This window comes from Phyllobates terribilis, unplaced genomic scaffold (genome assembly GCF_046119375.1).
Source record: "Phyllobates terribilis strain yellow unplaced genomic scaffold, ASM4611937v1 Scaffold_7__3_contigs__length_470593459, whole genome shotgun sequence".
Classification (NCBI taxonomy): Eukaryota; Metazoa; Chordata; class Amphibia; order Anura; family Dendrobatidae; genus Phyllobates; species Phyllobates terribilis.
Window position 1 is genome coordinate 93,657,886 of NW_027362767.1, and position 27,089 is coordinate 93,684,974.

Below are 27,089 nucleotides of genomic sequence, written 5' to 3' on the forward strand. Positions count from 1 at the left end.
TTGTCGCGTCATCGCATAGCAGGCAGCACGATGGCTCAGTGGTTAGCATTGCACCTTTACAGCACGGGGGTCCTGGATTCAAATCCCACCAAAGACAACATCTGCAAGGAGTTTGTATGTTCTCCCCGTGTTTGCGTGGGTTTCCTCTGGGTTCTCCGGTTTCATCCCACACTCCAAGGACATACAGTAGTGTTCAAAATAATGCCAGTGTGTTCAAAAACATGAGTTAAGCCCAAAGTTTTTATACAAGTTTTTATTTCCATTGCACACTGTTTTCTAATTCAAAACATGAAGAGAAATGTATATAAATTTTAACTACTTTACAGAAAATAACAAAAAATTAGCATTAGGCTGTTCTAAAAAAATAGCAGAGTCTGCATTTGTCTTTACAAACTCACAATATGTACTCTTTTTTTTTTGTTGTTGAGAATTTAGCATTCCTGTGAATCACTAACCTAATATTTAGTTGTATACCCACAGTTTTTTAGAACTGCTTCACATCTATGTTGCATAGAGTCAACCAACTTCTGGCACCTGTCAATTGTCATTCCAGCCCAGGATGCTTTGACTACACCCCACAATTTTTTGGCATTTGTTGGCTTTGCCTCAAAAACGGCATTTTTGATGATGACCATCACCGACAAGTGCTCTATCGGATTAAGGTCCGGGGATTGAGCTGGCCACTCCATAAGTTCAATTTTGTTGGACTGGAACCGAGATTTTGCTTGTTTACAGTGGTATTTAGAGTCGTTGTTTTGTTAAAACACCCATTTCAAGAGCATATCCTCTTCAGCGTAAGGCAACATGACCTCTTCAAGTATTTTAATATATGCAAACTGGTCCATGATCCCTGCCTGGTATGTGGTAAATAGGTCTGGCACCATAGTAAGAGAAACATGCCCGTATCATGATGCTTGCACCATCATGCCTCACTGTCTTCAGAGTGTACTGTGGCTTGAATACAGAGTTTAGGGGTCGTCTGACGAACTGTCTGCAGCCCTTGGACCCAAAAAGAACAATTTTACTTTCATCAGTTCACAAAATGTTTCTCTGTTTCTTTTTAGGCCAGCTGATGTGTTCTTTGGCAAATTGTTTCTGCTTCAGTACATGTCTTTTTTTTTAAAAAAATTTTAACAGTGGGACTTTGCAGGGACTTCTTCCTAAGAGATTAGCTTCACACAGGCATCTTCTAACTGTCACAGTACTCACAGGAAACTTGAGACTGTCTTTGATCATCCTGGAGCTGATTATTGGCTGAGCCTTAGCCATTCTGGCCATTCTTAATCCATTCGAATGGCAGTCTTCCGTTTTCTTCCACGTCTCTCTGGTTTTGCTTTCGATTTTAAAGCATTGGAGATCATTGTTTGCACCTCTTTATAAGTTTTACCCTCTACAATCAACTTTTTAATCAATGTACACAGCTCTTCTGAACAATGTCTCGAACGATCCATATTTCTCAGGCTTTCAAGGAAAAATGCATGCACAACATGTGCTGACTTCACCCTTAAAGGGGTTTTCCCACAAACAAAAGTTCATTTTAAAAATGATCTGTGTCTGACCATGTAGCTCATAGCTCCTGGGCAGGGGATCACAAAGGATTCATTTTGTGAGGTAAAACATTTCACAGCCTGTTTTGAAACAATATTTTACCTCACAAGATGAATTCTCTGTGATCCCCTGCTGTAATATCTGTACACTCTTTTGCTTCTCCCCCCTGCCCAGGAGCTGTGGTATGTTCCGTACACGGTCAGAGACAGACAATTTTTAAAATGAACTTTTGTTCGTGGGAAAACCCCTTTAAATAAAGGGCCACCTGATTCACAGCTGTTTTTTCACAGAATGATTGAACTCACTAACTGAACCCCACACTGCTATTATTATGAACACACCCCCTTACAATTAATTATTCAGATACACAGACTCAAAAACATGCAGATCATGAATGCGGAGTCTGCTGGTTTACTTAAAATCTACTGCACCAACTGGTAAATTGTTTGACATGTGGTAATATAATCTATACCAAAAACAGTGATTAATCTGGTTAGTCATATTGGACTGCTATTATTTTGAACAATACTGTACTCATAGGGAATTTAGATTGTGAACCCAAATGGGGACAGTGATGATGATGCCTGTAAAGTTCTGTGGAATTAATGTCGCCATATAAGTGAGTACAATAAATAAATAAATCTACTATGTGGACATAAAAATCGTCTGTCAGCAGCAAATCCTCTTGTGTGAAGTGCCAGCAATAATGGAAAGTGGGGAATGACCGATTGTATCATCTCATGAAAACCTCAATATAAGGTCTACAAGATTATTGTAACCACTAAATGTAAGTAACTTGGTGTCGATCGACTAGAAATCAGCAAAGATTACAGGCAAATTATGCTCACTTGTAAATGGGATTTACTGTGTGTGTAAGAAATCAACCTGCACCTCTAAAATTTATAGAGAAGCTCTATATCTGGTCTTCTCTATCTACTGTATATTGTTTATTGAACCTGTATCAGCCAGATCTGGCTGCGGAGTGGATGCTGCTGTGTTTTTCAATTATTAATGTCGGATCCAGCGGTCTACCACTATGATGATATTTCATCTTGCATAAATCTAATGCTGAGAAACTTCAAAAAGGAATGTAGCAACTCTATTTGTAGCCTTTTGTCTTCACATTTAGTGACTCCTTAAAGGGAACCTGTCACGTCCTAGCAGCCCTCTAGACTGCCACCATAGCGTTATTAGTGATGCAATGTGCATCACTAACTAGCTGTTTTCATGAAAATTGGTGCAGCTATAATGATTTTATAACGTTTAATATACTTAGATCCATAGGCGGATCATAATGAGGGCAATCTGGGCTACCGCCCGGGGCCTCGGGCCTCCAGGGGGCCCGGGGCTCCGAGGTGTCTATGGCCAGATTGCCCTCATTATATGTGCGGCGCTGCGGCACATACCGGTAGACAGTGGCGGGGGGGGGCCCCCAGACCACTCCCCCAGCGTGGCGCACGGCCGCTACTTCTTCTTCGGCCGGGCCAGCACTGCAGCAGTTAACTTCCCTGTGCTGGCCCGGCCGCGTCACTGCTAGGAGACACGGTCCTGTGCGCGGCCGTGTCTCCTAGCTGTGACGTCACGCAGTGCGCGCCCGGCCTGCACTGCTGCACCGAAGAGCAGGAGGACTGGAGCCGAGCCGGGGGACGGCGAGTCTGTGTGTGTGAGTATGTGTGTGTGTGCAGGCAGATATCATTGTGTGATGTCTGTTTATATGTATTTTTGTGTTTCAAATGTGTTTATGCGTGTATATATATGTCTGTATATGTTTGTGTGTGTGCGTGACTGCGTGCAGCCTCCTGCTTAGTATAGATGGCGACGTGCGGCCTCCTGCTGTCTCTGGGAAGGGGGGGGGCGCCGTGCGGCCTCCCGCTGTGTATAGATGGCGCCGTGCGGCCTCCCGCTGTGTATAGATGGCGCCGTGAGGCCCCCTGCTGTGTATAGATGGCTACGTGCGGCCTCCCGCTGTGTATAGATGGCTATGTGCGGCCTCCCGCTGTGTATAGATGGCTACGTGCGGCCTCCCCCTGTGTATAGATGGCTACGTGCGGCCGCCTACTGTGTATAGATGGCACCGTGCGGCCTCCCGCTGTGTATAGATGGCACCGTGCAGCCTCCCGCTGTGTATAGATGGCTACGTGTGCTCAATATTGAGTCATACAATGAATGTAAGGCTATGTGCCCACGATGCAGAAATGCTCCGGATTTTTTTTGAGTGTTTCTGCATCTCCCTGGCAGAAAAAACGCATGCGGATTTTACATGCGTTTTTCCTGCCAGGGACAAGCGGAAGTGAAGCGTTCTTCACATGCATTTCCGCATGCGGGTTGACAAGCGCTTTCCAAGCGATTTTAGCATCACTTGGAAAGTGCTTGACAACTTGGTCACACTATATAAATCCATGCAACCGGCATGGATTTATATAGTGTGACCGTAAAAGAATGGTAAAAAATAAATATATAATTACCTTCTGATGGCCTGCCGACGTCAGCGGTCGCGTGACCCGTCACATGACTAAATTACGTCACGGCAGGTCCTTTTCAGACCATGGCGAGCTGCCGGCAAGCCAGGACGCATCGGATAAAGACACCGGGGGCCATCAGAAGGTAAGTATAATATTTATTTTTTATTTTATTCTTTTTTTTGCAGGTTCTGTGGTACCCGGGTCCGGAGGAGAGTCTCCTGTCCTCCACACCTGGGTACCATCCGCACATTGAAACACATGGATTCCGCATCTACAGATGCAGTGATGCGGATTCCATGTGTTCCAATGCAAGTCAATGGCGGCGAAAACGCCGCGCTTCCGCAAAATAATTGGTAGTGCTGTGGATTTTTCCGCAATGATAATCCGCAGCGGAAATTTCCGCAGCATGTGCACAGCACATGCGGATTATCATTGGGGAACATGGCAGGCCTTCTACCATGTGTTTTTTAAGCGTTTCTGCAGCGGAATTGGTGCTGCGGAAACGCTTAAAAAACGCATAGTGGGCACACAGCCTAAAAAAAATTATTATAATTAATATTGTGCCAAATTAATTTCACGTGAACTATCAAATGATCTATCAGAGGGGATCATGTGACATGTCACGTGATACATCAGGTGTGTGTGTGTGTGGGGGGGGGGGCGCACCCTCTAAACTGCCCGGGGCCCTTGCTACTCTTAATCCACCCCTGCTTAGATCCTACCTGCCTTTTTAGTCATAGGGGCGTGCTTGTCATATTCATTCATGGGCGGGTGCAGCATTCACTCACTGCGGAGGCCGCCCATGTATTTGAATCCTGCTCCCGGCAAGCGCTGATATTGTGGGGCGCAGGCGCACTTGTAAGTGTCCAGCCGCCTGCGCAGTGAGGCTGTGTGATTACCAGCTTCACTGCGCATGCGCTATGATGCGTTATGTTCCCCGCGCATGCAGAGTGAAGCCGGTAATCACACAGCCTCACTGCGCATGTGCAGGGAATAGAGAGTCATAGCGCATGCGCAGTGCAGCTGCCAACTACACAGCTTCACTGCGGATGCGCTATGACGTGATATGTTCCCCACGCATGCGCAGTGAAGCTGGTAATCATACAAGCTCAATGCGCAGGCAGCCAGTACAATTGCGCATGCGCCCCACAATATCAGCACTTGCCGGGAGCAGGATTCAAATACATGGGCGGCCCCAGCAGTGAGCGAATGCTGCTCCCGCCCATGACTGAATATGACAAGCACGCCCCTATGACTGAAAGGGCAGGTAGGATCTAAGTATATTAAACGTTAGAAAATCATTATAGCTGCACCAATTTTCATGAAAACAGCTTGTTAGTGATGCACATTGCATCACTATCAACGCTATGGGGGCAGTGTAGAGGGCAGCTAGGACATGACAGGTTCCCTTTAAAGGACGGGTCCCTAACCTGTGGCTTGGGAGCTACATGTGGCTCATATGCCCATGATATGTGGCTCGCAGTTGTGTGCTAGCTTGGTGCACTAGCACTAGGTCTAACAAAAAGCTATAATAGCAGGTTTCCGGATGGTGACTTTTGTGACACCTATCACAGAAGAGCAGATCTGAATGCACATACACTGGCCTTCGGGTTGGAGATATAAATATACTAAACTGGCATAGGATGATTTTACCAGTTACAGGGTTGCTAGAACTGGATGCGATAGTGTGGTGGGGGTGCTTGATACATGAATTCCTAATGGGGGATAGGTGGGAAACCCAGGATGTAAGTGTACTTCTGCACTGTGATTTTTATGTGGAAGATTTGACTGTCATTATACCGGTATTGGGGGCTCTGGGTGTCACTATTGGGGCGGAGGTGGTGAGGCAGGAGCTGGATGTCACTACTTGGATGCCTCTAGATGTGCATCACAATCCTCTCTGTCCTAAATGTGGCTATCAAGATAAGAAATATTGGGGACTACTACCTTAAAGGGAAACTGTTACCAGGTTTTCCCCCATATAAAGTAGGGGCCGCACCAGTAATCCCTCTGTTACAGCATACTAGAATGCTGTATATAAGTCCCCAATGCGCTCTGAATAACACAAAAAATAGCTGTTATTATACTCACCTATAACGCGGTCCACTCAGATGGGAGTCGCTGGTCTTAATCCAGCGTCTCCTCCCTTCTTGTCATCGCAGTCCTCCTTCTGGCTTCGTGTGGATGACGCGTCCTACATGGAGGAGGCACCAGATCAAGACCAGAGACGCCAATAGGACTGGACCGCGCCATAGGTGAGTATAATAAAAGCTATTTTTAGTGTTCTACACAGTGGATTGGGGATATATACAGTACAGATCAAACGTTTGGACACACCTTCTCATTTAAAGATTTTTCTGTATTTTCATGACTATGAAAATTGTACATTCACACTGAAGGCATCAAAACTATGAATTAACACATGTGGAATTATATACTTAACAAAAAAGTGTGAAACAACTGAAAATATGTCTTATATTCTAGGTTCTTCAAAGTAGCCACCTTTTGCTTTGATGACTGCTTTGCACACTCTTGGCATTCTCTTGATGAGCTTCAAGAGGTAGTCACTGGAAATGGTCTTCCAACAATCTTGAAGGAGTTCCCAGAGATGCTTAGCACTTGTTGGCCCTTTTGCCTTCACGCTGCGGTCCAGCTCACCCCAAACCATCTCAATTGGGTTCAGGTCTGGTGACTGTGGAGGCCAGGTCATCTGGCGTAGCACCCCATCACTCTCTTTCTTGGTCATTTCTTGGAGGTGTGTTTAGGGTCATTGTCCTGTTGAAAAATAAATGATGGTCCAACTAAACGCAAACCGGATGGAATAGCATGCCGCTGCAAGATGCTGTGGTAGCCATGCTGGTTCAGTATGCCTTCAATTTTGAATAAATCCCCAACAGTGTCACCAGCAAAGCACCCCCACACCATCACACCTCCTCCTCCATGCTTCACGGTGGGAATCAGGCATGTAGAGTCCATCAGTTCACCTTTTCTGCGTCGCACAAAGACATGGTGGTTGGAACCAAAGATCTCAAATTTGGACTCATCAGACCAAAGCACAGATTTCCACTGGTCTAATGTCCATTCCTTGGGTTCTTTAGCCCAAACAAGTCTCTTCTGCTTGTAGCATGTCCTTAGCAGTGGTTTTCTAGCAGCTATTTTACCATGAAAGCCTGCTGCACAAAGTCTCCTCTTAACAGTTGTTGTAGAGATGTGTCTGCTGCTAGAACTCTGTGTGGCATTGACCTGGTCTCTAATATGAGCTGCTGTTAACCTGCGATTTCTGAGGCTGGTGACTCGGATAAACTTATCCTCAGAAGCAGAGGTGACTCTTGGTCTTCCTTTCCTGGGGCGGTCCTCATGTGAGCCAGTTTCTTTGTAGTGCTTGATGGTTTTTGCAACTGCACTACACTTTCAAAGTTTTCCCAATTTTTCGCACTGACTGACCTTCATTTCTTAAAGTAATGATGGCCACTCGCTTTTCTTTACTTAGCTGCTTTTTTCTTGCCATAATACAAATTCTAACAGTCTGTTCAGTAGGACTATCAGCTGTGTATCCACAAGACTTCTGCACAACACAACTGATGGTCCCAACTCCATTTATAAGGCAAGAAATCCCACTTATTAAACCTTACAGGGCACACCTGTGAAGTGAAAACCATTTCCGGTGACTACCTCTTGAAGCTCATCAAGAGAATGCCAAGAGTGTGCAAAGCAGTCATCAAAGCAAAAGGTGGCTACTTTGAAGAACCTAGAATATAAGACATATTTTCAGTTGTTTCACACTTTTTTGTTAAGTATATAATTCCACATGTGTTAATTCATAGTTTTGATGCCTTCAGTGTGAATGTACAATTTTCATAGTCATGAAAATACAGAAAAAACTTTAAATGAGAAGGTGTGTCCAAACTTTTGGTCTGTACTGTATACGGCATTCTAAACTGCTGGAGCAGGGCATATAGGTGCTGGCCCTACTTTATATGGGAAAAAACTGGTGGCTGGTTCCCTTTAAAGGGAGTGTTAGCACAGAATGATTAACTTTGCCCCCACCTCCTCCACTTCTTTGATTGACAACTCTGGCTTTATAGAGCCAGTGTAGAGCAGATATGGATGAAATACCAATAGGTGGGAACATGCACAGAACTTTTTGGCTATGCCAAGGATGTACCGAGCGCCTGAACTTGGTTTGAACATCATTCTGTGCTAACAGAGTCCCCTTAAAGGGAAACGCCAATAAGCTCCACTACTTCTGTCAGGTCTATAGACAGTGAATGGAGCAGTTGTGCACATGCATAAGCACTCTAGTTTTAGTAATAGTTGGGGGTCCTGAACATTGGTGAGTGTGCTGAAAGCAAAAAAAAAACACTGACAACCACACGTATCAGAAATATTGGTGTATAACTGAACCTTACTTGTAGATTTTTTTTTTTTTTTTAGGAGTTTTTCAGCTAAGATTGCTGATTGCTTAATGGAGCACCCTATTGCAATATATTCTGTAATGCTACAGAAAGTAAATGTAACATACCTGGCGGCGTCATTGCATGGTGGTCCATCTCCCACTGTGCAAGAGGGCGCACTTGATCTCCTGTCCAGAGTGTCTCTCTGGCTTTCCTCCATGCTGTCTGTTTGTGTCTGTTTCTGCTGCTTAAGGGCGGCGCCCGATCACTTCCTGCCCTTTGTACCTGCTGTGGGTCACACCCCTGGTGCGTCCTCAGCCTATTGCTGTCTGTCACTTGGTATATAGCTCAGCAGCTCCCTTCTATCCCTGCCTGAGCATAGTGTTTCCTTCAGTGTGTGCTTGCACTCTGAAGGTGCCAGGTCCCGTTCTTTGTTTCCTTGTCTGCCTTTCCTGGAGGCTGTATTTCCAGGCCTGTCTGAACTGAGTCCTGTATGTCTCCTGCTTTGCGGTATCAGCTCCCGTGTCTGAACTGAGTCCTGTATGTCTCCTGCTTTGCGGTATCAGCTCCCGTGTCTGAACTGAGTCCTGTATGTCTCCTGCTTTGCGGTATCAGCTCCCGTGTCTGAACTGAGTCCTGTATGTCTCCTGCTTTTCGGTATTAGTTCCCGTGTCTGAACTGAGTCCTTTCTGTGTTCTCTTGTCTGTCCTGTCTGAACACGCTCCTAGCCTGTTCCTCCTGCCTTCTAGGGGCCGATTACCTAGACCCGTTCCTGTATCTTGTCTTACCTGTCTGAACACGCTCCTAGCCTGTTCCTCCCGCCTTCTAGGGGCCGATTACCTAGACCCGCTCCTGTATCTTGTCTGTCCTGTCTGAACATGCTCCTTGCCTGTTCGTCCCGCCTCTCTGGGGGCAGTATTCCCAGACCCGCTCCTTTATCCCGCTGCAGTGTCGGTCTCCTCCGTACACTCAGTTCCAGTCTGAACTCTCTCCTATCCTTTACCTGTTTTGCCTCTATGTCCGTTCCCTTCCTTTTTCTGCAGAGTCTGAACTCGTACCTAACTCCTGCCTGTTGTCTCTGTACTCCCGTTTGTGAGTTTGTGGTCCACTCGCTACTTCACTGCAAGTACCCTGTGGGTGTCTGGCTCTGCCTTTCCCTTCCTGTCTGTTCCGTGTGAACAGAGCCCTGTCCTCCCTGCTCAGCCTTGTCTGCACTCTAGCTGTGCTTGCCTGTACCCCTTTGCCTGTATTGTTCCTGAGTCCCAGTGTGTACTGGGTCCTATCCCGCCTGTGTTCCTACCTGCTAGTGCCTCCCTGTCTGCACTCTTGCTGTGCTTGCCTGTACCCCCCTGCCTGCTTACCCGCCTGCCTGCATACCAGTCGTGCCTGCCTATACCCACCAGTCTGTGTGCCAGCCTACCAGCCTGTTCCTGTATTCCCCTGTGTGGGTCAACAGCCGTGTCCGGGGTCTGTCCTGGAGTAGCACCTGGTCCCTCTGCTCGGTTCCTCCTTGGTGCACTGGCGTCGTATGCCGTCGTGCGACCCTGGTCGGATCGGGTGAATACCTAGTCACGCCCCTCCAGGCATTCACTCTCCGGCACGGTCCAGTGGAATCACTACCAATCACCCGCACACGCCGCTTAGCCCGGGCGTGTGCATAACAGCATGCTCAGGCCATGGTTCCCGTTGAGCCCCACGGCCTTCGCTCTTTGAGAAGTTTTTCCAGCGAATACATGCATTAAAATAAATAAATAAATTTTTTTCCCTTAGCTGAGTTCCAGGCGAATTAAGCACCGTCCAGATGGATCTATCAGCTCTCGTTCCTGCGGATCCGCCACGTTACTATGGGGATCCAAGACAGTGTCGTGCATTTGTGGAGCAATGCATGCTACACTTTAAGGCCTACCCTCTCTATTTTCCTTCCGATTGGGCTAAAGTGGCCTTTATTATGTCTTACCTGGCGGGTGATGCCTTGGAATGGATCAACCCCCTATATGAAACACAGGATCCGATCCTCCTGGACCTAATGGCCTTCCTGGTGGCCTTTCTAATGGTCTTCGATGATCCTAACCCGGAGGCTCCTGCTGAAGCTTCACCTCCCAATATCCCGGAGCAGCCCCGATGGGTAATGTGTGTGGGTAGCGCAATAGTCCTCCAGCCCAATGAGACTACTGCCCACCCAGAATCCTCACAGGGTGACTACGCTTTCCGGAATACTTCTCTCAACCTCAAGAGGCAGTCCAGACGTGCTAGACTTAGAGGCAAGCCGTCACGCCAGGGTCTGTCCTCCCTGAGACCTCCTGACCCCAACCTTGAAGTCCCTACTGAAGCTTCATCTCCCTGTATCCCGGAGAAACCCCAATGGGTAATGTGCGTGGGTAGTGCACCAGTTCTCCTGCCCGAAGAGACTTCTGCCCATCCAGACTCCACACAGGAGAACTTCCTGCACCCGGCATCAGATGCTTCTCTCTCTTTAACCGGTGTGCATGTCCAAGGATGCTCCAAAGCTGTGGTTACCTCTGAGTCTGTGCACCTCTACTACCTGGCGGAGGATCCCCTGTTGCCTCCTGAATCCTCCGGGATACCACTCGATGACAAATGGAGAGAGACTTCTCTACACCCGGTACTCAATACCTTGTCCGCTTCGTCCTGTGAGCCTGACAATGGGTACCCCAAAGTGGTAGTTACCTCCGAGTCTCTACACCTCTCCGACCAGGCGGAGGATCTCCAGTTGTCTCCTGAACCCTTCGGGGTGCTACCTGGTAGCGAAAGGACAGAGACTCTCCTATACTCTGTACCTGATACCTCGCTCGCTTCGTCCAGTGAGTCCAACCTAGTGTACTCCGAAGCAGAGGTTACTCCTGAGTCTCTACACCCCTCCGACCAGGCGGAGGACCTCCAGTTGTGTTCAGAACCCTTCGGGGTGCCACCTGGTGGTGAATGGACAGAGACTTTCCTATACTCTGTACCTGATACCTCGCTCGCTTCGTCCAGTGAGTCCAACCTAGTGTACTCCGAAGCAGAGGTTACTCCTGAGTCTCTACACCCCTCCGACCAGGCGGAGGACCTCCAGTTGTGTTCAGAATCCTTCGGGGTGCCACCTGGTGGTGAATGGACAGAGACTTTCCTATATCCTGGATCTGATACCTCGCCTGCTTCCTCCAGTGAGTCCGACCTAGTGTACTCTGAAGCAGTTGTTTTCTCTGAGCCTCTGCACTCTTCTGACCCGGCGGAGGACCTCCAGTTGTTTCCTGAATCCTCCGGGATACCACCAGATAACAAAGAGACAGTGACTTTTCCTCATTTTGTACCTGATAACCCGTCTATTTCTTCCTGTGAGCTTGACAAGATGTACCTCGAAGCAGAGATTACCCTTAAGTCTCTGTCCCCCTCCAACCCAGTGAACGACTGGTCCTCGAATTCCCTGCAGAAGATTCTGGCAGGCCTGAAGAAGAGGGGGCGTAAGGGGGGAGGTACTGTAACATACCTGGCGGCGTCATTGCATGGTGGTCCATCTCCCACTGTGCAAGAGGGCGCACTTGATCTCCTGTCCAGAGTGTCTCTCTGGCTTTCCTCCATGCTGTCTGTTTGTGTCTGTTTCTGCTGCTTAAGGGCGGCGCCCGATCACTTCCTGCCCTTTGTACCTGCTGTGGGTCACACCCCTGGTGCGTCCTCAGCCTATTGCTGTCTGTCACTTGGTATATAGCTCAGCAGCTCCCTTCTATCCCTGCCTGAGCATAGTGTTTCCTTCAGTGTGTGCTTGCACTCTGAAGGTGCCAGGTCCCGTTCTTTGTTTCCTTGTCTGCCTTTCCTGGAGGCTGTATTTCCAGGCCTGTCTGAACTGAGTCCTGTATGTCTCCTGCTTTGCGGTATCAGCTCCCGTGTCTGAACTGAGTCCTGTATGTCTCCTGCTTTGCGGTATCAGCTCCCGTGTCTGAACTGAGTCCTGTATGTCTCCTGCTTTTCGGTATTAGTTCCCGTGTCTGAACTGAGTCCTTTCTGTGTTCTCTTGTCTGTCCTGTCTGAACACGCTCCTAGCCTGTTCCTCCTGCCTTCTAGGGGCCGATTACCTAGACCCGTTCCTGTATCTTGTCTTACCTGTCTGAACACGCTCCTAGCCTGTTCCTCCCGCCTTCTAGGGGCCGATTACCTAGACCCGCTCCTGTATCTTGTCTGTCCTGTCTGAACATGCTCCTTGCCTGTTCGTCCCGCCTCTCTGGGGGCAGTATTCCCAGACCCGCTCCTTTATCCCGCTGCAGTGTCGGTCTCCTCCGTACACTCAGTTCCAGTCTGAACTCTCTCCTATCCTTTACCTGTTTTGCCTCTATGTCCGTTCCCTTCCTTTTTCTGCAGAGTCTGAACTCGTACCTAACTCCTGCCTGTTGTCTCTGTACTCCCGTTTGTGAGTTTGTGGTCCACTCGCTACTTCACTGCAAGTACCCTGTGGGTGTCTGGCTCTGCCTTTCCCTTCCTGTCTGTTCCGTGTGAACAGAGCCCTGTCCTCCCTGCTCAGCCTTGTCTGCACTCTAGCCGTGCTTGCCTGTACCCCTTTGCCTGTATTGTTCCTGAGTCCCAGTGTGTACTGGGTCCTATCCCGCCTGTGTTCCTACCTGCTAGTGCCTCCCTGTCTGCACTCTTGCTGTGCTTGCCTGTACCCCCCTGCCTGCTTACCCGCCTGCCTGCATACCAGTCGTGCCTGCCTATACCCACCAGTCTGTGTGCCAGCCTACCAGCCTGTTCCTGTATTCCCCTGTGTGGGTCAACAGCCGTGTCCGGGGTCTGTCCTGGAGTAGCACCTGGTCCCTCTGCTCGGTTCCTCCTTGGTGCACTGGCGTCGTATGCCGTCGTGCGACCCTGGTCGGATCGGGTGAATACCTAGTCACGCCCCTCCAGGCATTCACTCTCCGGCACGGTCCAGTGGAATCACTACCAATCACCCGCACACGCCGCTTAGCCCGGGCGTGTGCATAACAGTAAAATTCAGTTAATCACGTAATCTGCACATGGGTGGTACAGATTAAACTTTACTGTGCAAACTGTTCTGTAAAGTAAAAAAGGTTGTCCACAGCTTGTACATGGTACTGGGGAACAGCCCTGTTCGCTTACATAGAGCTGAGCTGCATTAGCAAACACCACCCATTGACAGACGTGGGGCTATTTCTGGAAGTAAGTAATCATGTATGTATTGGAAAACCCTTTTAATAAGTTTCTCTACAGATAACCTAAACTAACACTTTGTGAATATAGTACAACTGCCGCATTGACAATTTATGGTGTGTTACAGCCATAGACACCACAGATAATATAGTAGAATAATAAAACTTGGATTTCTTACGGGGTATTTATAACAAGACGATCCCATTGCCCTTTGATGTCATCATCTGAGGGTTGCTCTGTGATATACAGACCATCAAATTCTACATTGCGAGCAATTTCCTTCTCCCGTTTAAATACCACTAGAGGAACCTATTGGGAGAGGACAGAAGGATGAACAGGAACAAAAAACAGGTAACACCATTATCAATTCACACCTTTTAAGAGGAACAGATAGGAATGAATGGATCTGTCTATCACTATAGTGACTTCATAGTATGTAAGATATTTTGTACATATGTGTTTTTTTCTGTGCATTTCATTTTTATATTCCCTAGAGGAATGAACACATTTTGGTTGCAAATTAATCCCAAAGAAAATGTCTTGTAGTTATGTATGTGTTGGTGTTCACACATTAATAATCAAGTCTCTTCTTCGGATTTAAGGAAAGAAAAGTTTCTCTTTAGGGATTATGTTTGTGTATAAGCCGCAGTATTGAACATTAGTCTTCTTTTTTATATGGGAAATAGGTGCACTTGCATTGAGCTACACAATGGATGCAAAAATCTATGCAAACTTACCTTTAGTGGTTGCTCCATCTCACTCACACATCCCAATTCTTGTCCAGTCTTATCAAGGTACGGTATATATGGAAATTAGATTTCTAACCTTTGATAAGTGGATCATAAAGTGCAATATACTGTACTACGTGTAAGTGCTGTGTGAGGATAATAGTGGCAGAGAAGATGCAAATGTAAACTGCTATGTGAATGGTAGCTAAAGGGGCAGACGCACCAAATCTGCAGAGGCATGGGGGCACACTATAACCATTGGAAGAAAATAATTCTTCCTACTGTGTAATCAGTTGCATGCAAGGCACTGTGTTAATGATTTCCCTTGCTTGCAATTACTTGTGGATTGTGATCTACCTGAGGAATTGGCACACTGGGACAGAATTTGTTAGGTCAGTTTTCAGGTCACGCACGTTCGCATATTCCGGACGTGACTGTCTGTCGGCAGATTCCTGCAGCTAGCCATTATTTTGTTATACTGGTTGATGATTCAGGTCCCTGCTTTTTCATGTAAAAACTTTAAAAACTTTTATTGAGCAATGAAAAAAAAAAGATTTTGGTTATCCACTCTGAATGCTGAGTACCTTAAGACAGTAGTATCCAATAACACAAAGGAAAGAGATGATGGTGTGAATAATAGCCAATATGCGCAATGTTGGAGCCATATAACCGGTGTTCTCCTGTAGTACAAAATAAACCGCTCCTTCTTCTACGTCTTCCTCATCTTCTTGATATGTGTTCCATATGTTGGAATCATTATCGTTATCTTCAGTTGAGGGCTCTTCGGTGACCTAGGAATACGCATGGAGTAAAGTGGTATTTAATAGTTGTGTGATCTGAAGTATCTGTCAGTGAATTATTAAGCTAGCCATACGGTGGTTCTGATACATAAAGTGCTGTATATGAAGGCTAATGAAGCATTCACGTGGTTTACACTGCCAACGTCCTAACTAGGCAAATAAAAAGTTTCTTATACTAACATTTCCCGAGGCTTTCATCTATTTCTTATGATTTCCAGACAAGGTCTGTACAAACCTAAGTAACGTAGAAGCCTTAAATACATTTCTCTGTTCACTGTTTAACCTTCCTACCGCATAGACGGCAGCAGAGCAACATAATGAGGAGCTTGTGGGCTCAAGACAGCACAGTAAAGCAGCAGTCGGATACTGACGATGAAAGCTTGTCTTGAGAAGAGACACTGAGAGTTTGTCTTCAAAGAAATTCTTCCTCATAAGAGGACAATAGATCCAACAGTGTGAAAAAACTTCTATTAGTAAAGCACATTGACAAAAGACCCTGTATGATAAAGAACAGAAAATGGTATCATATAACAGGCATTACCTTGTAGAACAACAGAATAAAGTTAATCGCAAATGCCACAAACAGAGCGAGGAATCGTAGATTGTAGAAATTTCTGGCGAGGTAATTCTGAAAAGAGACAGAAGAAAAATAAGGATTAAAGCATTTCCAACACATCTAAGATCTATATTTAGTTATAAAGAATTATATGTATTTCATGGTCGTCTCTCCAGGCAGATTTGATCATTTTCAATTCTGGTCATTTGGTTTGAATATTGAAATGATTATCAAATGCAAACATTAATTCCTACCTTTATCTCGGCCAAGTAACTTTTCTTTTCTTGAGAGACACAAAAAAGTAGCAGGGTAGATCGTTTCTGAAACACTGTGACATTGCACAAGTAGGGCAATGCAAAGTGCAGTAACAATGCTCCATGGTCGTCACTGTAAAATGTAGCAAGTCCATCATGCATGGAATGTAAAGGAAAAATGGGTCGCTATGCCTATATCCTTGCGGGTTGCCCCAGGCTCATCCTTTGAACCTTTCATCATTCTCCAGCTATTTATCTCGTACCTACTTAAGTATTCCTTATATAGAATCTATCACCTAATTTTTTTTTTACTATTTAAAACCATTTGACTGCTATGAAAGTTTCCTTGGTGTGTTTGTGACCTGTGCAGAGCTGAGTGGGAAACGTAGAAACAGCCTTTATTTCATTCATCTTGTGCTTGATTTCTAAATTTCTGAGGGTGGGTTTATACTTGCCGATCTGCAGCCATAAAACTACAGGCGATCTACAGCCATTTAATAGTCTGTTTAGACAGGCCGACCGCACTTTCATGCACACAGAACATTCATGCGATCGTTCTGTGCACACAGTGTATCATTGTTCTTGGCAGCACATGTTCTCTTTACACAGGATGATGTGCTGCCAAGAGCAAGCTTTACAAACCATTCACCCAACAAATAAGTGTTTTGCTTGTTTTGCAGGTGATTGGCAGCCTGTTTACACAGGTCGATCACTGGGAAACCAACACTCCTGCAAATGCTTGTTTCCAATAATTGTCCAGTGTAAATGCACCCTAAGAAAGCCGCTTGTATGTCCATAGTAAGCGCACATTTCAAGATGTATGACATTATCTCCTGTAATAGTCCAGTGACAAAGCCATTAAAAGCTCTACCACAGAAGTATTAGTTACCACATAACATTGATGGAGGTCACAGATACTGTACTTTTTTGCTAAATATATGGCTTCTTTATTCCCACTTATTAAACCTGACAGGGCACACTTGTGAAGTGAAAACCATTTCCGGTGACTACCTCTTGAAGCTCATCAAGAGAATGCCAAGAGTGTGCAAAGCAGTCATCAAAGCAAAAGGTGGCTACTTTGAAGAACTTAGAATATAAGACATATTTTGAGTTGTTTCACACTTTTTTGTTAAGTATATAATTCCACATGTGTTAATTCATAGTTTTGATGCCTTCAGTATGAATGTACAATTTTCAAAGTCATGAAAATACAGAAAAATCTTTAAATAAGAAGGTGTGTCCAAACTTTTGGTCTGTACTGTATATCACTAAATAATGTTCCAGAAATAGCTAAGATAGTTAATAGGTTTATGGTACCATCCACTGTGTCTAAAGCAACGAAGAGGTTAATGTTGACGTCAACAGTGTCAAATAGGGCAGAAAAAAAGGGTAATGTTGCATACCTGGTGTCCAATGGGTTACTCACCCCACCAGGCTTCACACTGCTCCCCATAAACCCCTCTGTTACACATTCGTTCTCCATGGTTACCCTCTCACATAGACTACTCCCCATTATTGCCCCCTTCACAGAGACTGTTCTCCATTGACAGACTGCTTCCTATGACCCCCATTCATTGCATAGATTGAAAGAGTAGTAACCCTGGGGAGCAGATTGCTCTTTATGCCCATATCTCTCACAGACTGCTCCCAATGACCTTCTGTTGCAAAGACTGCTCCCCTTGTCCTTTTTGTGTTACATGCTGTTCCCCTGTATCCCCCATCTTTCTAACACAGACTGCCTCTTATGGCCCCTCTACAGAGAACGCTCTTCATGCCTCCCTCTTGCAGACTCTTTATATACACATCACCCTCCCTGCACTGATCATTGGGAGATAGCACTGACTGTACATTTACTGAATAGCTGCATGGTCTTATGATCAGGTACAGAGTTTCATCTGCGCTCTGCTTGATCAATAGGGAAAGAGTTTTAGGGAGCATGAAAGGTGAATTTTTAAGCTATATGACCACACATTACAATGAGAGCAGTGTTTGACAGTAGATGTTGATCTAATGTCTAGCCACTTAATGCACTAAAATTGAAATGTATGAAGTGTCTTCTCTTCAGTTTTTTTTCATTATTAGCATTGGAAAATATTTTTTTATTTTACCAGCTAGCCGACCATATTACAGATGGAGCACCAGGGCACATGATCGACCATTGCTCCATTCACAGAGGGCTCTTCAGAGCAGAGCCCTGGTTTTCAGGATTGATGGTGATTTCCATTGGTCAGTAAGTTATTTCCTATGCCACGGATAGAGGATTTATTTCAAACTTGACAATACCTCTTTAAGACTTTGAATTCTGTTTAATCATAAGTCTTTTGAAATACAAAAATAACTTACCAGTTAACACCCTTAAGATCTATTCCTCGTAGCTTATATATGTCAATATCGAAGTCTCGCCTGCATATTTTGGCAGTAAAACTAAGTGTATCTCTTACCAGCATCTTGGTCTGGTAAATTTCCAGTCCTGCGAGGAAATTAGCCATAAACGCTTCAGGCTCTTCTTTTTTCTGGCCTCGCCTCCTCTTTCTTCTTGGCCCCTCTTTGCTTTCCAAGAATTCAGATTGTTCTTCTGCTTTAGCTTTGTCCTTTTTCTCACCATCTTCCATGCTAAAAATTACCAATGACTATTCTTAATGACCATAAAGATTGTCATCCATTTACTCACATGCATTGGCCAATTTATGTGCTAAGTACTTTCATTATTATAAATAAATACATTCCATATAGTTGTAATGCAGTTCATATTTCATATATTCAATGTTTGCATAAATCTTGGCGCTTACAGGGTGCTGCTGTATGCTTTTGTTTGTATAGTGAGCAGTAACAAAAACCTCTCCCTGCACCGTCCCAGTGATTTGGAGAAGCGGTTACAGGAAGATTAAAATGACATTTTCTCCCTGTAGCCGCGGCTCCAGTAAACCGGCTGCACGTTATTTAACCACTACTTACCTGCAGATTAACCAAATTTCTGCAGGTCAGTAGCATGACATACCATGATCTTTATTAAACAATAAAATGAGTAATGTTATAATTTTAACACTGGTCATTGGGGCTGTATAAAGACTCACACTTCTTGTCCTTTTAGGAAAAGTTTTTATCAGGCTCATTATCATCAGGATAATCAGCAGGATTATAATAACTGATAACACCTGTATACGCAGCTGATAACACAAGATTCACCAATCACAACAGGCGATGTCACAGCTGCACCTACTCCCCAACCCCCTTCACAGTGATCTTTGCACACGCTCATTAGATGCTTCCATACAAAAGGTTAGAGTCTGTGTCAGTCTACTGCTGCAAATGTACAATTGGTTAATTTTCTGAAACAACAGGAAGTATGAGTCTAGAAAAACCCCAATGTGAAAATTGCAAGATTTAAACTTTTTATTTTTAATACAGAATACCTGATTTAAACAATGGGTCACTTTCTAATGACACATTCCCTTTAAAGGAGAACTTAAAGGGGTATTCCCATCTCCAAGATCCTATCCCAATATGTAGTAGGTGTAATAATAATAATGTTAGCAAATACCTCCAATTAGAAATGTAGTATAGTTTTTCTGATTGCTATATCTATTTCCTCATGTGCAGGCATTACAGGACCTTAGATATCCATGGTTACAACCACTGATATAAGGACAATTAGCTAGTTGCATGTGGTCGTAACCATGGATACCTAAGGTCCTGCAATGCCTGCACATGAGGAAAGAGACATAGCGAATCAGAAAAACTATACTACATTTCTAATTGTAGGTATTTGCTAATATTATTATACTTGCTACATATTAGGATAGGATCTTGGAGATGGGAATACCCCTTTAACAATGACTGTATAGTCAGTATATATATGGATTTGTCTTTATTACACTCTAGCAGTTTTCACTTATTTTTTTAGTTTATTGTGACTTGAAGTGTAGAAAAAAAAACTGGGAAACTGTCTACAAGATGACATTGACAGAATGTATTAGATATTATTAGATCATATTTGATTGCTACGGGAACAACTGTACACTTTTATTCAAACGTATTTAGCATGAGGGTCAATCACGCATCACTACCCCCAAGAGTTGAATAGTGGCAATCACTTTGTATCTATATATGTGATTTTATATTATAGTTCTCCAGTAGTGATCAGAGGATTAAAGAGGCTTTCCCACCCAGTAAGAACATTTATCATTATATACAGTGTAGGTGATAAATGTTAGATTTTTATTATACAGCAGAAGTGTATGGAGCAGAAGCTAATATGCTTGACTGTTGCTCTCTTCTATCCTTCCCCACAGGTATTCTGGAACATCCCCCAAACAAATAATGGCTGGGGGTAGCAGGAACTTAACATTTACTACTTATCCCATGAGTAGGTCGTAAATGCTGATAGAGAGAAATATTTATTTTAATGTTAATATTGTATATGCAATAGATTCACCCCTCATTTAAAATAGGGCACCTAGAAAGGTTTTTTTTTCACTGCGTAAGTGATAATTGGTCTCGCACCTATTGCCAGAACAGAGGGGCTTGTATCCATCCACGATCAAGGAATTAAAGGGCAAGTCATGTATGTGTTCTGCTACTCCATTTAAGTGTATGACAATGAATATACGTGAAGATGGTCAAGCAACTGCATTCGGCTATCTTTGTTAGTGTCAGAAACTTAAATGGAACGGTAGAATGAATGTGTCACCGACATTCAACTCCTCCTGGGTCTGGTCTTGCAGCCTAGGGAGAGCTAGGGACAATTCTCTTGTGACTATCAGCCTCTATGTTGTGTGACTTCAGGCAAAGGGGCTGTCAGTCAAGCAGAAGGAGGCGGCGCTGGGTCGAGAGTAGCATTGGAGTGACAGAGGCTTCAGATTTACACCCTGATTTGCATATGAATTCAAACACTGATTTCACAGTAACAGAGGAAGGGACTGGCCATGTAGAGATATTGCTGGTCTTGTCTATTAAAGAGCTACATGCGCATATAAATAGTTTGAAGTGTTAAATTCTACTGACAGATTCCCTTTATCCCCAACAGTAAGCACTGTAAAGAGAAAAAAAATCAAAATGCCACAATTGCTCTTTTTTTAATCACTTCACATCCCTAAAAAAATAATAAGCAATCAAAGAATTGTACACAAAATTGGTATTAATAAAAAAAAAAGTCAGCTCACCATGCAAAAAAACAAGCCCTAGCTCGCTCTATCAACTGACAAATAAAATTATTCTCTAATATGTTTTACAATGTTCAAAAAAATTAAATCACTTAAAAAAAATTGATGCATGTTTGGCATCACTGTGATCTGCTGTAAAAAAAAAAAAAAAAAAATCAAATAATTGTACTGGAAAAAACAAGCCCTCATACATCTATGTAGACCGAAAAATTAAAACGTTATTGTTCTTGACAGAAGATAAGGAAAAGATGAAAAATTTAAAATTTCATGGGCCCTATAGGGTTAAATGATGTTAACAGACTAAGGGACTACAATTGTAAAATGATAATATTGGTGTTGGTCTGGTTGGATCAATATGTGTATAATTGTCTCATAAGTTATTAAATCAAACAAGCTTTAAAAATATTAAAGAAAATTGAGGGAGATAACAGGACTACTGATAAGTACACATAAGGGCACAAGGTGTCGCACACTTCAGTGTGCCGTCTGCTTGTGGTGTCTCCATTGCAGTGTTACTATATGTGATGTCTTAAGATGACATTTCAGGGCACTTACTCAGCCTTCTCTGATTCTGCTTTTGAGTTGTCCTCATTTTCTTTTGCAATTTCCGCTGCCTGCAATAACAAGGTAAGACATTCATTGTAGGGTGATTTGCATTATTTTATTACCATTAAAAGAATTCAATTAGCAGGGTTATCTGTGCATATTCCAGATCCTTCACTTGCTTTACTCATACAGACTAAAGTTGTTTTGCAGCTAAACTAATTAAACAAGACAAGATTGTGCAAGTGATACCAGAAACCTTTTCTACAGTTGCTCCCTCTGGTAATTTCTTTTACGCTTCATCTTAAGTGATAAGGAGTTTTCTCAGAACTATTTAAAGATCTGCTACACTGCAACTGGATCTGTAGTTGGCTCTGCCGGATCAACCAAGTAAAAAATGTTTGCCGATCCACACATTAATACAATCACTGAATATGAATATGTTTGTTTGCCTTAATCAAATTACTTCCCAGTGAAACCATAAAGGGTATGACATAAATTACTTAATCTGTGCATTTTTATTGGCGGATCTGTTATACTTTCACCTTAAGGGCTCATGCAGATGTCCGTGCAACATGGTCCAAGCACAGACCGCAATGCACGGACTGGCCGTGGGACTCCCTACCTGAATGTGACAGCTTCATATAATTCTATGAGGTTGTGATGCTGAGGTCAGAATACCTGCGGCCAGTCCACACATTGCGCTTCATGCTCGGATCGTGTAAAAGTGGTATTCCAGCTGATAACATCATTATCTTCCTGTTATATCGCGAAGGTCAGCATTCTGTAACTCCCACTGATCTCTTAAATAGGAGATCCCAGCTCATCATCCCTTGTCATCTCTACTTATCAACACCAGATAGAGCTCTCAGTAGTGATGAGCGAGTATGTTTTGTTAACCCTTTCGCCGAGTATACCCGGCCAGCACCGAGTAGTTACAGCTGCTCGGTGATATGTTTGAATCACTCCTGTGTGCATGATTTGCGACTGTTTGACAGCTTTATTACATGTGAGGAATGTGTAAGAAACAGACATTCCTCACATGTATCAAAGCTGTCAAAAAGTCGCAAATCATGCACACAGGAGTGATTCAAACATATCACCGAGCAGCTGTAACTAACTACTCGGTGCTCGCCCGAGCATACTCGGCGAAAGGGTTAACAAAACATACTCGCTCATCACTAGCTCTCAGCTGTTGCCATAAAACCTTTAATCTATGAAACTCATTCTCAATGCGAAAAAGTAGGTGTGGAGGGACAGAGGATTGGGGCCCCCATTCTAGCAATTAATGGGAGCCCTTCAGTTGCAATTTAATTTTATCCCCTGAAATGTTACCTACGGTAAATGTCACATAGGGGATTGAAGCAGGCTCAGGAACTCAGTCCGCATAATACCAGGCAGATGCCAGCTGTTTTACAACTCGGCAGCTGATCTAGCAGTCTATCAGCCTCAGAAGCTGTAGAGCTGTGATAGAGATTAGTAACATCTGGGAGGGAGGGGTGACAGCACACATCACAGAAAAAACTCTGAAAATTTGAAAGTTGTGCTATAAGCAGAGATTTCACATACTGCGCCCCAAAAGCAACAAATGTGAATATCTATGCCATGGAGTGACTCAGTACAAAAAAAAAAAAATGGCAGAATTGGAGAGCTAAGAGATTTTACAAGATATCTAACAACATTTTTGGAACAAGTGACCATTCCTTTAAGGTACAAAAAAATGGAAAATTTGCCTAGTCATGAAGGCGGTTAAAGAATAATTATGTCAATATTTTCCTTCCCGTATCGCAATCCTCCTCCCTTCCACTTGTACTTGTAGCATAGCCAAGGGAACTTGCCAGGTAACATCATATGTGACCATCTCTGAGCTGGGCTTTAGTGTAGGTGGGAAGTCAACTTGCTAAGGAAAGCAGCCCATCCTTCTGCCTATAAAATTAGAGGCACGAATAGTACTGCCTTCATGTCCTGTATGGAGAGTCAAGTAAAGTTTCTCCTAATCATTTATATAGTACAAAACGATCCAATAGAAATGTCTAGGTGAAGAAAAAATCCTCAGGAACCAAAATATGAATATTTCAGAAAATGAGTTAATCTTACTATAAATGCAATCAGAGGATTGTCTATTAAATGTTACATAATCTTTGCCTATATTCATAAGGTAGCAAGAAGCACAGTATGTTATATATCAGCATCTTCATATAGCTGTGGCTACATTCTTATTAAATTCTACCGTAAAGTAGTTAGAAAGCTGCAGAAGAGACTTCAATGATGCTGCAATGATTCATAGCTCAGATTGTGAATTATACATGTTATTGTCGGGTGGAGGGAAGAAAATAAAAAAAGGAAAACATGGAAAATTCCAAGGCTATTTATATCCAGACACGACAGGTACAATCCTGTGTCAGTGCTTGAAAACTAAGACCAAAAAAGAATGAAAAAAGGGTTATCAGGAATGATTAATGCAGTTACATGTCGTAAAAGTGAATCTATATTAATAAGAAAGAAGGCTTCATCGGAGGAAGGTGATGACAATGGCTGCGGATCTAAATCCTTGGGCACAATGGTGTAGAGAACTCCACAAGGGAGACAGCCATGCGATAATCTAATATTCACGTAATTGATGCTGAGAATACAGAAAACTATGGACGTTGTAGTTACTCATCCTTTGCTTGTATGCAGTGGAAATTTTCTTGGCTGACTATGTAATTATAGTTTATGAGACATTATCCCGTCATACATATGTTATTCAATCAATGTCTATAATTATAACATATAATACTAGCCAATACAGAATGGAATCTTGTCATTTCTGATGCAAAAAATAGAATCAATCATGTTCAGCCATAAACAAATGAAAACTCTATTTTTTCTTTAGATTTCAATGATTTTAGGTCTTTTGTAATACTTATGTCTTACAAACATGCACAATTAGTTTACACTATGATCAGTTTAGGATTAACATAGTCTAATGAGAGGATCATGGCCATTATGGTGTCATTGTAATATTGATAAAAAAAAATGAATAGAAATGGAGAATAATGAGTGTATGGAAAGTACAATGTTAGCAGAAAGAAACCACATAATGATGAAGTAAAAATGAGGCATTTTGCAGTCTAAACAGGCTGGCAAGCACCCGATGAACGAGAAAAATGTTCATTCATTGGGTGAAATGATCTTTTGTGCTGCACAAATGAATAATATTCTCGGCAGTGCATCGTCCTGTGGAAACAATGGCAGCCTATGTGCACTAAGCTGTCAGTACAAATTGATCAGTGCACATAGTAAAGTGAGGTCTATCTGTGGCTATAAACGACTGCCAATCAGTAACTGTCGCACGTACGGTGATGTAAGCCCACCTTAAGCTACAAGTCAGTAGTCTTACCATATTTCATATTTTCATAAATTCTCCTCCTGAGATAAATTGGGTGTAACTTTTTTTATATAGGCAAGCCCACTTTTTTACAAGCCACATCCTTTCTGTGCCATATAACAACATCTGGACACCCGGGCTCAGTTTAAAGATTGAACATCAAGTATCATGCCCAGGGAACCTTCAGAAAGTGCTACTTTCTTTAAGGGTTCTTTGGAGCCCAGAAGATTGGCCAAATTCTATAAGAGTCCCATCTTTTTCAGGAGACTCCCAATCGATTTTTGGAGTCTTAGCAGATACTGAATGTCGTATGTACAGTTCCTAAACCCTGAAGACTACATATAGTGGGGGAACTACTCTGAATTGTTTATAGCAACCATGAGAGATTTTTACATCTTTTACCTTATCTAGGAATTGTGGCACTAACCATGCCACATTCCTCTACCTTCCCAGTCTACCTTACTGTCATAATATTAGGCTATGTCCACAAGACCAAATTTTCAATCCGAGTGCTGTCAGTTTTTTTTCACAGACAGCACTCTGACCGAAAATATAGTCGTGTGAACAAGCCTAATGCGGCTGTGTGGTTGACTGTTTTCTTTTTACATGGGTTGAATTTGTGTGAAGAACTTGCAGATACACTAGTCTTTTCCATATTTCCGATGAGACCTATGGGTGTGCAAAAAAAACCAAAACAATTAATGATCAACTGTACAGCATCCACTTTTTACAGATACATTGCAATTCTTTAACGTAGGAAACTGTATTTGTTCTTGTAAATTGTAATCACTGTTGATTGTATAAAAAAACAATTGCCTTATGGATTTCATATGAATGAGAATACAAATTAAAAATTGTCTGTTTTTTTGGGATTAAAGTCAAAGATTTTTTATACTCCCCTATGAACTTCGCTTAGATACTGTCACAGGTGTGTCAGAAGTGACAGACTGTCGCCCTGCAGTTGGTGGCAGGAGATCTCTTCGTTTGGCATTACGGACACCTTCTTAGAGGCTGTCTCTCTAGGATCCAGCGGTTGACTTCCTCTTGCTGATTAGCATCCTGGCCTGGGTGTATAAATACCTGCTGTCTGCTAGAGGGAGATGCCAGCGATACTCACATTACCCCTTGCGAAGGCTCTGAGCAAGTGCATTACTACTTCTTCTCTGGAGCTATAAGGACGGGTGTTCATCTCTCTGAAGTTGACTAAAAGCTAAGTTATCTTCCCTTGTTTGTTCCCCCTTGTTGTCTTTAGTTGTCAGTGGGGATCAACTAGCACTCATCCCCCTCCCTTCCCTAAGCTAGGGTCAAAAGCCAGGGAAGGACAGGGCGAGGTTCGCGTGTGGTGATTGGTGAAGAACCAGTAGTCTGGGAGTCTGGGCTCCCTTTCCCTCTTCCCTTTGTGTTGCACTAAGTCTTTCCCACACCTTGCGTGACAGATCCATACAAAACTACTATCCACTAGATTGTACAATCTAATTAACTTAGCCGTCAACCATAAGAAATGGTGGAGAAAGAATGGCCGAACCCAGCAATTCCTTCGTGGTCATCCAAGGTATATACCGTACAGACCAAAAGTTTGGACACACCTTCTCATTTAAAGATTTTTCTGTATTTTCGTGACTTTGAAAATTGTACATTCACACTGAAAGCATCAAAACTATGAATTAAGACATGTGGAATTATATACTTAACAAAAAAGTGAGAAACAACTGAAAATATGTCTTAGATTCTAGGTTCTTCAAAGTAGCCACCTTTTGCTTTGATGACTGCTTTGCACACTCTTGGCATTCTCTTGATGAGCTTCAAGAGGTAGTCACCGGAAATGATCTTCCAACAATCTTGAAGGAGTTCCCTGTTAGAACTCTCCTGTTGGTTTTTTTTCTAGTTTGCTGGTCACATGACCTTTTTTGCCTATTTAATCCGGCTCCGCCCTCCTGGCCTTGCTGGACTTCATTGTATTACTACTCTTGAGCTAGCTTGGTGCTCTGTTACCTTTCTCTGTTAGTTTTGCTAGGTCTTCTGACCTCTATGTTCTATGTTGTGTGTTTGTCTTTTACTGCTACAATTTCTGCTAGGAGGTGTCCAACTTTATCCCAGTCTCTAGATCTTGTAGGG

At 43.4% G+C, this 27,089-nt stretch overlaps 1 protein-coding gene across 10 annotated transcripts in view; it reads right to left on the reverse strand.

Moving 5' to 3' along the window:
- The window catches only part of RYR3 (ryanodine receptor 3), a 786,940-nt gene that overhangs the window by 38,367 nt on the left and 721,484 nt on the right, over window positions 1-27,089 (reverse strand). For all 10 annotated transcript variants that reach the window (XM_073638993.1, XM_073639000.1, XM_073639001.1 and 7 more), the window contains 5 exons: window positions 21,617-21,675; window positions 18,341-18,512; window positions 15,631-15,717; window positions 14,874-15,080; window positions 13,740-13,870 (listed from right to left, as the gene is read on the reverse strand). In XM_073638993.1, the coding sequence (XP_073495094.1) occupies window positions 13,740-13,870; window positions 14,874-15,080; window positions 15,631-15,717; window positions 18,341-18,512; window positions 21,617-21,675 (656 nt within the window). The remainder of the gene's footprint in view (window positions 1-13,739; window positions 13,871-14,873; window positions 15,081-15,630; window positions 15,718-18,340; window positions 18,513-21,616; window positions 21,676-27,089) is intronic.